The sequence below is a fragment of the Anastrepha obliqua genome, chromosome 6 (genome assembly GCF_027943255.1).
Source record: "Anastrepha obliqua isolate idAnaObli1 chromosome 6, idAnaObli1_1.0, whole genome shotgun sequence".
Taxonomy (NCBI): Eukaryota; Metazoa; Arthropoda; class Insecta; order Diptera; family Tephritidae; genus Anastrepha; species Anastrepha obliqua.
The window spans coordinates 68,898,539-68,913,118 of NC_072897.1; the positions used below are offsets into that span (position 1 = coordinate 68,898,539).

The 14,580-nt window shown below is 38.1% G+C and overlaps 1 protein-coding gene across 1 annotated transcript; it reads right to left on the reverse strand.

Moving 5' to 3' along the window:
• Positions 1 to 12,378: 12,378 nt before the first annotated feature.
• Positions 12,379 to 13,542, reverse strand: LOC129250675 (uncharacterized). The gene has a single exon (XM_054890281.1). The coding sequence runs from the start codon at positions 13,540 to 13,542 to the stop codon at positions 12,379 to 12,381; it is 1,164 nt and encodes a 387-aa protein (XP_054746256.1).
• Between the last annotated feature and the right edge of the window lie 1,038 nt (positions 13,543 to 14,580).

Genomic DNA, 14,580 nt, shown 5'->3' on the forward strand with positions numbered 1-14,580 from the left:
AAAAATATGATAGACATCCAGCAAAACCACAAATCCAGCCTACTCCCATTCCTCACTCCCCAGGTGAAATAGTCCATGTTGACATATATTCCACTGAAAAAAAATTAATCCTTACAGCTATTGATAAATTTTCCAAATATGCTCAGGTAAAGATAATACCTTCTAGAGCAATAGAGCATATTAAAGACCCAATTAGAGAACTAATGATCGCATTTGGAATACCGAAACTTATAGTAGTTGATAACGAAAAATCTCTTAACTCTGCCTCAATATCATCCTTACTTAGGGATGAAATGTCTATTAACGTTTACACCACACCACCTTACAGTAGCACAAGTAACGGACAAGTAGAAAGATTCCATAGCACACTCTCCGAGATCATGAGATGCCTCAAAAGCAACCAAACGACAATAACATTCGAAGAACTTCTATTTAAATCAGTACAGGAATACAATTCATCAATTCACTCAACGACAAAAGATAAACCCATAGACACATTTTTTGGAAATAGAGTTTACAGTGACCCACAACAATTAGAAAAGCAAAGACGAGAAAACATTACCTTACTTAAGAAAAAACAAGAGCAAGACCTCTCATATCACAATAAAAATAGACCAGAAAATAAGGATTTCTCACCAGGAGAAATAATCTATATCAAGATAAACAAGAGACTAGGTTCTAAACTAACTCCAAGGTATAAAAAGGAGAAAGTTTTAGAAAACCACAGGACAACGATTAAAACAGTAACAGGAAGAACAATTCATAAATCCCTAATAAAAACTTAATTAAATTTGCAGGTAAAATGGACCATTACAAACTTTTCATTCTTCTCATCACGATCACTACTTCTTCATCAGACGCTCAAATTTTAGACTATAGTCAATCTCAACTTGTGACAATAGACGACGGACAAGCGAAAATACAAGACGGAACATTTAGACTTATTCACCTCATCGACTTAGGAAAATACGAACAATTTTTGACAGAAACATACGAAGAAATAAATCACCAAATCCCTAACAACCACTTCCTATATCCTCTCCTCAAACACGAAACCATTCAAACCTTTGAAATCCTAAATGCACTAAAACCTTCTAACACAAATTACAAAACGAAGAGATCAATTGATATACTGGGAACGGCATGGAAATACATAGCCGGATCTCCAGATCACGAGGATTTGAAAATAATTACAAATAATCTAAATAACTTAAAGGAAAATAATAATGACCAAGTAGTAATTAATAAACTATTTGAAATACGAATAAATAATATAACCAGTATAGTTGATAGAATGGTAAATACCATTAGAAAGGAAGACAATGTAATAACAGAAATTATAATCAATTTGCAGAATAGGATTAGGTTAATTAAGGAAGAATTAATAAATATAAAATATGCCATCCAATGGGCGAAAGAAAATATATTGAATTCAGTAATATTAAGTAAAAAAGAAATAGAATTGTCAATTAATAAAATGAAAAAGGAAAAAATACCATTCAAAAGTGCCGAAGAAGCATTAGAAATATCGAAAGTAAACGTATTAAGTAAGGATATGGAAATTTTATATATGGTAAAAATACCTCTAACATTAAATGAAATTTTTAAAAGAATTATAATACGACCAGAAAAAAAGCAAACAATATTATAATCAAAACTGAGTATAAAGAAATACTTAAAGGAAAAGATTCACTGTTCGGAATAAAAAATGAATGCGAAAGATATAATGATCTAACGATTTGTAAAGAAACTAATTTAATAGATTTAAGTAAAGATTTATGTATAACTAGGATTATTTATAGCTTGAATTCGACTTGTTCAACAACAAATGGCCATCACGTCCCTACATTAGAAGAAGTAAAACAAGGAGTTATATTGCTAAATCAATTTGACGGCGAACTAGTAGCTGACGAAATACCCCAAAAAATCAATGGTACTCATGTCATCATATTTCACAATTCAACAATAAAAATAAACAGTCAATTATTCGAAAATTTGGAAACAAGACCGATCGAAGCCATACCCACAATACTACAGCCAACTCCATTAGAAAAAGAGCACATAGAAATACTTTCCTTAGAAGCTTTGAAAGACCTGCACATAAAAAACACGCATCAAATTAACTCTATCAACACGTAACGCTCGAGGACGATCGCTTTTAAGAGGGGAAGAGTTAATGCAACATTTATTCCTATTTCAATATTAGTCAGCATATTCATATTTCAATATTTAGTCAGCATATTTAACCAAGTTCGTTGTACTGATTTCGTATTTCAATATTTAGTTATTTCATATCAGTTATCCTATTTCAATATTTAGTCAGCATATTTCATGACTGCTTACATTGCAGCTAAATGCTTATAACTCATTTATGCTTACTTTACTGTGCCAAATAATAAGAAATGCTAATCAATAAATAAACATGTAAACCAGCATAAGAAATGCTGATCAATAAATAAATATGTAAACCAGCATAAGAAATGCTGATCAACAAATAAAAATTTAAACCAGCATAAGAAATGCTGATCAACAAATAAATATGTAAACCAGCTTAAGACTATTTATAAGAGGCATTGTAATTTTAAGTGTTCAGTGTAAAAAGATAATTGAATGAATAAAGAGCTCAGCTCGTAAATATTTTTCAAAAAACTAAAATAAATTTATAATTTATTAACTTATACAAATGTATGACGGCCGCCGTAGCCGAATGGGTTGGTGCGTGATTACCATTCGGAATTCACTGAGAGGTCGTTGGTTCGAATCTCGGTGAAAGCAAAATTAATAAAAACATTTTTCTAATAGCGGTCGCCCCTCGGCAGGCAATGGCAAACCTCCGAGTGTATTTCTGCCATGAAAAAGCTCCTCATAAAAATATCTGCCGTTCGGAGTCGGCTTGAAACTGTAGGTCCCTCCATTTGTGGAACAACATCAAGACGCACACCACAAATAGGAGGAGGAGCTCGGCCAAACACCTAACAGAAGTATACGCGCCAATTATTTATTTTTTTATTTTTTTTATATATACCAATTTTTATAATAATCGGTCCAGTAGTTTTTGAGTTCATCGATGACATACAGACAAACATTCATTTTTATATATATAGAAGAACACATTAAATGCATTGATGTGAACCACTATAGGCAGGACTACTTGCAAGCGACATCTATACAAATTGACGACTTTAGTGGACATTTAACCCTTTCTGATCTTTACTGTCTTTCTAAGCATAAAAATTATAAAACACTATACAGTCGAGTCTCGATAATTTGTAACCCGCTTTCGCGATAAATCGAAAAAAATTCTATCCCCTTGGAAAATTTTCGTTAATTTGTAAAATTTCCATACATTTGGGTCCCCTCGTTAATTCGTTGTCTTTTTCACAACTCATAGAATACTATTAAACCTCTTATAAATTGAAAGTTTTTTTTCGTAACCTCTTATAATTTGTATTGCAATTTGAAACTTTTTGTCGTTAAATTACCGTAGCATTTTGCAAAAAGCTATGACGCCTTAATGTCGCTGTGCATGTTGAATTTTGCGCTTCTCATACTGTTTTCGTTTAGTTTGTCGAGTTTTATTCTAAGCGCAACATTATTTTTTACAAATGGCAAATAGACGTACGCATAAGACCTTATCAATCGCGCAAAAACAAGATATTATTTCAGCCATTGATAATGGAATAAAAAAAATTTACGTGGCAAAGCAATTTAATATCGCACCATCAACAATCACGTAAATTTTACATAGAAGAGAGTTTATTCTGCAAACATCATCTCATAGTAAACTGAAGCGTCAGAAACATGCTGAACATCCAAATGTAGAAAAATCTGTATTCTTGTGGTTTACGCAATGCCGTTAAAAGAAAAAGCTTTGTTTTTCGCCAGAGCTATGAACATAACAGATTTTAAAGCAAGCAGTGGTTGGCTAGATCGTTTTAAACAACGAAACAATGTCTTCTTAAAAAAAATGTGCGGAGAATGTGCGTTTGTTAATAAAGGCGTTTGTTCTGACAGGAAGGAAGAGTTGAGTGACCTATTAAAAACTACGAAGATAAGGATATATAATATTAAATGTTCATCTGCATCTGGGTTGTTTTATAAGTGCTTACCAGATCGAACCTTCTTCTTTAAAAATGAAAAATGTCATGGGGGCCAGCACAGTAAGGAAAGAGTGACTTTGATATTTTGCGTAAACATGGATGGCTCGGAAAAACTTAAGCCCTTGCTTATTGGGCAGTCAGCAAAACTAAGGTGCTTTAAAAACATTTCTTACTTTACAGTGCATATAATATACATAGTGTATACATATACGTTGTGGTGTGAAGAGGTGTAAAGAAAATACTCCTGTAAAATATATTGAAAATAAATATAAAAAAAACTATTACAAGTGCGATTTTGCTTGCGTGGGTAAAAAGATTCGCCTACATTTCCACCTCAAAGCCAAATTCGTTGGAAACAACGTAGGTAAATACACATTCAATAAAAATAAATTTGGAAAAGAATAAACTTTTCCGGAATTAAAACCACTCAATTCATATCGGGACAGCTGTCTGTATGCAGCAGCTGACCCCGTCTAACAAACATAGGGCAGTGCTGCCATCGATTTTTATAAGTCGATACAACATTTTTGCCCAAATGCCCGTAAATCGCTCCCCACCACTAGGTGGCGCTGCAAGGCAAACTGATGCCGACATTAACCCAAGTGTGGCTCAAAACAAAAAAAAATTACTATAATTGCGAATCTGAAATTTTCTTACAAAACAAGATCTCTGAACTTGAAGCAATATGTATGCAACTTAAGCATGAAATGCTTCAACTCAAAGCTGATAATGCTAAGCAAAAAGACGAAAATCTAAATTTAAAAGGTTCACTAAGTACAGGGACATTGAAAGATAAAATTGTCGCTAATTATGAAACTGATGAGGAAGAACTTAACCGAGAAACCGACTGGATCCTAAAAAAACCAGAAGGCCAGCTAAAAAGAAAAAAGCTGATGAATCGTTGGAAGACGCTGACCAAACAACTCCTACAGCAAAACTAACAACAGCATTAGTGATGCAAAAATCAATTGCTAAGCGTCCGCCCCCTATAATGGTGACAAATGTAAGTGATTACCAAAAACTATATTCTTATATAAAAGATTACTCGGAAAATGAATTTAATATTAAATTACTAAATAATGATGTGCACAAAATAAACATGTTTGATGTAATCCAGAGATATTAAAGTTGTAATAAAAAATTTGCACCACTCAAATCAACTAAGCAGTTTACTAAAAGATTTGGAAGCGCAAGGTTTTAAGCCGAAAAGTGCCATTAACAAACTAGCTTGGAAAACCAAAAAGCCACTAGATATGTTTCTTGTCAACTTTGAACCAACCGATAAAATAGAAGATATATTCAAGATAAATAGAATATTAAATACTGTAGTTAAAGTAGAACCAGTAAAAAGTTCGACATTAATACCACAATGTAAGAACTGCCAATCGTATGGACATACTAAAAATTATTGTGGAAACCCACCAAAATGCGTAAAATGCGAAGAAAAGCACCTTACAGTTTATTGTACAAAACTGTCAACTGAAAAACCAAAATGTAGCAACTGTGGAGAAGCGCACCCAGCAAATTATGCAGTTGCCAAGGAACTTCAAAAGCTCAGAAATAAATCTCGCAATATTTTAAATACTAAATCGCATGAAAAAGAACCTGAAAATAAAAATTTAGAAACAAGAGCACAACAGACATATGCTACTATAGTTCGATCAGATAATGCACCGCAGCCAACCGAAAACTTTGATACTAGTCAAATCTTACAAAATATTTTGTCAAAGCTATTAAATATGGAAGAAGCTATTACAAATATTGATGAACGATTAAAACAACAAGAATATAATAACGGAAGGAGTATCCAAAAGAAGAAGTAAACATATTGAATACCTTCAAAGTAATGCTATGGAATGCAAACGGTCTTTCTAAACAAGAACATGAGTTACAAATTGTTTTAGACGAAAACAACATAGATGTCTGCTTAATAGCAGTAACACATTTCACAAAACAGTCGTTTATAAAATTTAAAGGTTACAACTTGTATCACACAATACATCCATCAAATTCAGCAAGAGGAGGTAGTGCCATAATCATCAAAGAAACGTTAAAGTACAGTGAAGAACCAAAATATCAAACGGAAAAAATTCAGGCAACACTAATTAAAATTTATACAAAGAAGTACAGCATAACGCTAGCAAATCTATATAGTCCACCAAAACATGCACTTAAAACAGAAGATTATATTGTATTCTTCAAACATGTTGGATATCGCTTTATTATAGGTGCGACTTCAATGCAAAGCACACGCATCGTGGATCCAGATTGACAACAACGAACGGAAAGGAGTTACTATGTGCAATAAACCAGTATAATTGCGAAACTTTTTCCTCAGGGAGTCCAACATACTGGCCCTCAGATCAAATCAAAGTTCCAGACTTAATAGACTTTTTCATAGTAAAAAATATCAGTAGATAGTTGACAAGTAGAAGAAAGTGCTGATTTAAACTCTGATCACTCACCAATTGTACTCACTTTAAGCGAATACTTAATATCAAAAATAAACAAACCAACACTCGTGAATCATAAAACCGACTGGCAAAGTATTAAGTTAATTCTAAAGGAAAATATAAATCTGAATGCTTCCATAAAATCGAGAAAGAAATTAGACGAAGAAATCGAAAAATATATCAAAATTATTAAACAAGCGGCCTGGCAATGCACACCGAAAATAAAAAGAAGACTTAAAGGAAATAGTTATCCGAGGGAGATTTTAATGCTATTATAATAAAAAATAAACGTAGATTGAGAAGAAAATGGCAACAAACCAGAGCACCACAAGACAAAGCCAAACTCAATAAACTCTCTACACAACTAAAAGAAGAAATAGAACAACTTAAAAATGACTTCATTAGAGATGCTCTAGAAAATTTAACGAGCGACAAACGTACGGACTATTCACTTTGGAAGGCAACTAAAACCTTGAAAAGGCCAATTATGCATTCCGCACCAACAAAAAATTATGATGGCAGCTGGGCCAAATCTAACGAACAAAAAGCTGAGAGATTTGCCGAATATCTTCAAAACATTTTTCATCCTAACGAAGGAGATGAGTTAGAAAATATACCTCATCCTATTCGACAAAAAATCGATAAAATCCCCTTGACTTCCTTTAAAGAGGTAAAGGACACTATTAAAAATAAAATAGATAGCAAAAAAGCACCCAGTTATGACCTTATAACAGGGCAAATATTAAAAGAATTGCCCAATAATGCTATTGTCAAATTGACACATTTGATTAATGCTACATTTCGTTTAGAATATGTACCGCAACAATGGAAAATAGCGGAAGTTATTATGCTTCCAAAACCAGGAAAGCCACCACATGATGTGACATCATACCGACCAATATCGTTGTTACCAATTTTATCTAAGCTTTTTGAAAAAATTTTGCTAAAAAGATTAAAGCCATTGTTAGATGCAAAATGCCTTGTACCAAACCATCAATTTGGTTTTCGAAATGAGCACTCAACGATTGATCAAGTACACCGCATTACTCATGTAATTGAAAAATCACTGGAAGAAAAACAAATTTGTTCTGCGGTATTCCTGGATGTATCGCAAGCTTTTGATAAAGTATGCCATAAGGGACTAATCCATAAACTTCAAGCAGTTCTACCAATCCAGTACTCGAACATTTTAAAATCCTACTTAACGAGCAGATACTTTAGAATAAAGCAAGCAGATGTCTATTCAGAACTGAAAGATATGTATTAATACAGGTGTCCCGCAAGGCAGTGTACTCGGGCCAGTTTTGTATCTCTTGTATACTAACGATATACCCACATGCAGCAATACAACAACTGCAACATTTGCCGATGATACTGCAGTATTAGCAACTGATGAAAAACACTTAGAAGCAATTCAGAAGCTGCAAGCGGCAGTAAATGTAATTCAAAATTGGACCAAAAAATGGCGTGTCAAGTTAAACAAAACCAAGTCTGTGCATGTTGACTTCAGTAATAGAAATATAAATTATAAACCAATATTTATCAATAATACGGCAATACCGCATGCAAATACGGCAAAATATCTAGGAATGACCTTAGATGCTAAGCTGAGATGGAAAGCACATGTCAAGAGAAAACACGAGGAGTTAATTCTTAAATACAAGAAAATGTATTGGATGTTAGGCCGACATTCTAAACTTTTTATCTATAACAAAATACTTTTATACAAGAAAAATCCTGAAACCAGTGTGGTCATATGGCATACAGCACTGGGGCTGCACCAGTGAAAGCAACAAAAACATCATTCAACGATTCCAAAATAAAGTATTACGCGACATCGTTAGAGCGCCGTGGTACATTCGTAATTGCAATCTACATAAGGATCTTAATATAGACACCATTATGGATATCATAAAAAAATTCGCAAATAAACATAAAGAGACTTCAGCAGCACATCAATGATGAAGCAGCCAAACTACTTGTAACTGATGACCTCACGAGAAGATTTAAAAGGACGAAATCGCATGAAAAGAGATCATAAAATTTTGTCTGTACTTGAGATGTTTTAACTTAATTAAATATATGTAAAATGAATTGCTTTTTAGTTTTGTTAACTAGATTGCAATAGTTGGTTGGTTGGTTGGTTAGAGTGGTGATTCATCCTGAATCCAACTAGCGCTTCCGCACCATTTTGTTGCCACATCCTCGTTACCAACTTGTTATTTACGGCATGACTATACCCAGTCTGTGCGGTTCAGGAACCTTATTAGGTTGTTGACATCTAAGCCAGACAGTTGTTCGAGCTCCTCGAACAGCGGTTTGCCCAGGGTTAACATTCTGTCCTTCCATGGGGCAGGGCATTCACAGAGGAAATGGAAGATTGTTTCCTTTTTCTCCGGTTGTTTACAACTGTGACAGTATGTGTTGTGAGGGATGCCCATTTTGGCTGCCTGTTCTCCGACAGACCAAAAGCCAGTTATGACTGCCGTTAGTCTCCAGGCATCCCGTCGTTTCATGTTTAACAATATTGATGATTGTTTAAGGTTGTAGGTGGGCCATAACGTTCTGCTGATTTTGCATTTCGTCTGGCCCCTCCATCTACACTCCGCCATTCGGAGGTATTTTAGGGAAATTGTACTCTTGACTGCACCTAATGGTGTGAATACCGGTTCTGCAAGAGCGTTATTCATGGCAGATCCCCCTCTTGCCAGTTCATCTGCTTTTTCGTTACCTTCAATATTCCGATGTCCTGGGACCCAGATTAAGGTAACATTATGTTTTTCGCTCAAGGTGGAAAGGCTATTCCTACTTTGTTCCACCACCATTGAGGTTGTAGTCGCTGAATCCAGTGCCTGGATTGCAGCTTGGCTATCCGAGAGAATAGCGATATTGCTCTTAAAAGAGAAGTCTGTGATTAGTAGCCTACAAGCTTCCCCAATTGCCAGTACTTCCGCCTGGAAGACACTGCAGGTATTGGGGAGGCGCGCAGATTTTTCAATTTTAAGTCTATGAGAATATATACCAGCTCCAACACCACAATCCATTTTAGAACCATCTGTATAGACTGTAGTGTCGAAGTTGTTTAATGAGAATCCCTTATTCCACTCTTCCTTAGATGGAAAGAGAGTGGCAAAATTCCTATTGAATGTTACCGTCGGGACGATGTAGTCAGTCCTCACCGAGGTTAACTGAGTTTGCCGCAATAGTAGACTGGCATGACCATAAGTGTTTTCTTTCCAGCGGCCCGCTTCGTTTAACCTAAATGCACTCATGGTTGCCGTCTTCTTAATGTGTAGGTCTATTGGAATAACGTGTGTCAGTGCGTTCAGAGCCTCCCTAGGACATGATCTGATTGCGCCGACCGTTATTGCACAGGCTGATCTTTGTATTCTGCCGAGTAATTTGATGTTGTAATCTCTCCCTAGAGCTTTCCACCAAACTACCGAACCATACGATAAAATTGGTCGTATAACCGCCTTGTACAACCATAATGTATGCTTAGGTTGAAGACCCCATCTTCTTCCAAGCATACGTTTACAGGCATATAGAGCAATTTCATATGAGCAGTTTTCCTTACCCGTTCTTCGACGTTTAATTTCCAGCTAAGTTTGGAGTCCAAAATTACCCCTAAGTACTTTGCACTGGGTGAAAGTGAGAGGGTTTGTCCATTAATATTTGGTAGGGTAAAGCTTGGTACCTTGTATCTGGTGGTAAAGAGCATGAGTTCTGTTTTACGCGGGTTTAAACTTAAGCCACAGCCTGTTGCCCAAGAATTAAGCTCGCCTAACGCCCTTTGAATGATCCCACTGATCGTATTAGGACACAGTCCTGACGCCATTAGCACCACATCATCAGCGTACGCCACCGCTTTTACCCCTCCTCTATTAAGTTTTATTAGGATTTTGCTAATCACACATAACCAAAGAAGTGGAGATAGTACTCCCCCCTGTGGAGTACCCCTGTGGACTCTCTTAGTTATGTTGATGTTACCCATATTAGCTCTAATGATCCTGGTTTCTAGCATAGAGATGATCCAATTGGTGATACAATTTTCCACCCCTAAGTCTATTAACGCCCGTTGGATAGCATTCGTGCTAACGTTATTAAATGCGCCCTCTATGTCAAGAAAAGCTGCCATCGTATACTGTTTGTTTACTAGAGACCCCTCTATTGTTCGGATTACCTCGTGAAGCGCTGTCTCCGTCGATTTGCCTTTGAGGTAAGCATGTTGTGCAGTTGATATACTAAAGCTCTCCAGCGAACTTCTAATGTGCATATCCAAAAGCCGTTCCAAAGTTTTAACAAGGAAGGACGACAAACTGATCGGCCTAAAGTCCTTCGCTGATTCATGTCCTCTTCTGCCTGCCTTTGGTATGAAGACGACCCTAACAAGTTTCCAGCTGTTTGGAATATAACCTAGATTTAGACACGCTTTGAAAATTTCCATTAGCCATGGTAGAATACTATCAAGAGTTTCCTGTAACATCTTAGGAAAGATCCCATCAGGGCCTGGAGATTTGAAAGGTGAGAATGATTTGATTGCCCATGCAACCTTCTCTTTCGTAACTATTACATTGACAAGATGCTGTGGGTCATATCGGCTCCGCCGGATTCTCCCAGCATCACTGTCATGAGTGCTACATCCCGGAAAATGTGTATCTAAAAGAAGTTCTAGAGACTCTTCCGCCGTAGAAGTCCAAGTGCCATCCGGCCTCTTGACCCAAGAAGCCTTTGAATGATCCTTGGACAGAATACGGCTAAGTCTCGCAGAATCTCTGGTAGATTCGATAGAAGAACAGAAATCTCTCCAGCTCTCTTTCTTGGCGGCCCTGATTGCCTTCTTGTATTGTTTCCGACTTTCTCTATACAACTGCCAATTACCTGTTGAGTAGCTGAGATTGAAATTTGATCTGGCTTCTTCCCTTAATTTTGAGAGCTCATTGCTCCACCAAGGAGGATAGGATTTTTTGCTATATTTAATTGGACATGACGTTTTGTAGGCCCTACTGAATGTCTTTTCCAATGTTGTGACCCTACTCTCAATGTTTTCTGCGAGAGTGATTTGATGGATCGGAATCCTTCCTATCCTATTCCCTACTACATTTTTGAACCGTTTCCAATTTGTTCTAAGTGGGTTTCGATATGGTAAGGGTGGATCTACCTCAAGATCCAGCTGTGGTCCGAAAAGGACTTTTTGCTTGAGACTCTCCAATTTTCTACCCTCACTGAAGTATTTTCAGACAGTAATGTCACATCTATTACTTCCGCCCATCCTCTAAAGCTTTCCGTGCTTGGAAAGGTGAAAGTCGGGGTATTACCCCTGTTACATACTGTTAGGTTAGTATTGATGATAAATTCATATAGGGACTCACCTCGATCATTCGTTTCGGTACTCCCCCATAGGGAATGCCTCGCATTGGCGTCACATCCTAGTAGCAGGATACTGTTTTTGCAGTCAAGCACAAGCCTACGAGCCTCGTCAGGTGGTGCTGGTTGGTCGTGTGCCATGTAGATGGAGGCAATTTTGATCCTGACGCCGTCAGTAGCCTCCATTTCGATGACCGTCACATCCGATGAGCTGTAGGATGGGATTAAAAATACATTTAGATGTTTTTTTGCTACAATACATGCCCTGGGGTTACCCTGGGTCCGCTTATAGTACAAGTTGTAGTTTTTGAGAGAGAATCCGCTTACCTCAGTACTCCGCACTCTGGGTTCCTGTATCAGTGCGATGTCTACGTCCTCCTCCGATAGGAGAACGGCTAGGTTGTCCGTTGCAGTCCTGGAGTGCTGCAGATTGATCTGGACAACCTTGAGACCCATACTTACTGGTCGTTTTTAGGGGCGTCAAGCTGCATGCCCGTATGCTGCTCATTAGCGCCATCGTTTTGGGTGGACCCGGCTTCTTCCAGTTGCATGCCCATGAGCAACTCATTAGCGTCGTCAACCTCGTCCTGCTCATCCTCCGGATTTGCAGAACGGAATAACTTCAGATGCGCTTTCCTCACGCCAAACCGAAGTTTGTTGTCCACTTTTCCCAGTGGCTCAATACTCTCCTCCGAGATTTGGAGAAGGAATGACACACTGTTCTTTTGCGGAGCCTCCGCTTTGATGATACTCCAGTCATCCATTGGAACAGTGCGGTTGTGTGCTTGCAGGTATGGTATTAACTGCTTAGCTTCGAACTCCATGTTCGGTATCCAGATACGAGCCCTTGGTCGTCTTGGGATCTCACTGGCTGGGATTAGTTTGAGCCTCAAACCTTCCCAGTCGCTCTGGATTTTGCTAATAGCGTTTTGAAGGAAATCAACAGAGAACTGATCGTCGCATTTGATCACCCTGTATCCACGGACCACCTCCATTGAATCATAACCTGGCACTTGACCCTCCGGGCTTGTCATGACGTGATCAACGACAATGCGAGACAGCCGTGCCTCGATTTCGGACCACCTTTCTAACGCAGGTTTACCGCGGTTCGTTAACTCGTCCACCAACGCCGTTTGCAGGTGATCCCGTGCCACCTCGTTAAACGCGCGTTTGGCTGGTTTGGGCGTCAGAGCAGTGTGAGACGTCTTGAGCTTTTTCGCTGTTTTACAGCCCTCGTCCTGCGAACGATTGCGTTTTACGGCTTCTGCCTTCTGGGTGGCCTGGAACGTCAGGTACTCATCGACCACCTTTTGGCACCTTGCCTTATCGGCCGCATCTTTGGGATGAGTTTTACCTTCGGCCTCATTTTTGCTTATTTTGCCGAGAATAGCTAGAGACCGCTGGTAAAGCTTATATCTAGACGGGCCTTTTTTTGGGTATTGACGCTTTTGCCCCTTGGCATCAGCGGATGTGATCGGTTGATTTATAGTTGATGGCGTGCTGTGGCCCACAGCTTTGTCATCAACTGTCTCTTGACTAGAAGCCAAGAGCTCGTCCTCTGAGGGAGTTCCCAACTTCCTCAGCTCGATTGTGTCCGTTCGTTTGTCTGTCCGTTTTGTCATTGGGTCCGTCCGCTTGTCTGTCCGACTGTCGGTTCGTTTTGTCTTTGTGTCAGTCCGTTTGTCCGTCTGTTTGTCTGTCCGTTTGGTAGCGTTATCCGATTTTTTTTTTTTTGTTGTTTGTTCATTTGTCTGTTTCTTACGGTCACCTGCCCTTCCAAAGAGCTGCCCATGTCGCCATGTGCGGTGACCAATGAGGATGGAGGGGAAATAAACGGTCCGCCATGGCAGCGCCCCATACCATGGTAAGGCCACCGTTACAACCTGAGGCGGCCTGATATCAGGAGGGCTCCGTTAGGAGACAGCCTAATTTTATCCCCCGGCTGCCAAACCCACCCAATAGGCACGGGTCGCGTTACACCTTGGGTTGAGGGAGTTTTTTTAACGAAGTTTACGTCTTCGACCTGTGTGGTTCGCGGGAGACCGATTCTCCTGCCTTCCATATCTGGGAGGCGTTCCCCTATCCACCACCTGGGGACGCGCCCTATAGGGATAACAGGTTCCCCCAAGGGGATTGCAATAGTAATAAAATAAAAAAAAAAAAAAAAATAAAAAAAAAAAAAAAATAAATAAAAAAAAAAAAAAAAACTTTCCAGTGCATTATCGGCACAACAAGAAGGCCTGGATGACATCAATAATTTTTAACGAATGGCTTCAAATATTAAATGACACCATGGCAGTTAAGAATCGAATGATATTGTGTTTTAGAGACAACTGTACGGCGCATAGCGTAAATTCTCATCTGAGCCACGTAACACCACATCCAAGCTGCACCCCCTGACATGGGCATTATAAAAGATTTTAAATCTTTATACCGCAAGGAAATGGTTATTAATCTAGTTAACAGTATTGATCAAAAGAAAAAGTTTAGTTGCACAATGTGAACAGCTACCCAAATTGCTTGCAAAGCTTGGAAAAATGTAAGCATTTCGTGCATTTGAAACTGCTTCCGTGCTTGTGGTTTCAATAAAACATTAAACGATGATTATTTAGAAGATAGTCAATGAAACATAGATTATCTGTGTGAAGCTATATCTGAAT

Coding starts and splice junctions, on each gene's coding strand:
- LOC129250675 (XM_054890281.1), bottom strand. CDS start 13,542: ATGACAAAACGGACAGACAAACGAACGGACACAATCGAGCTGAGGAAG.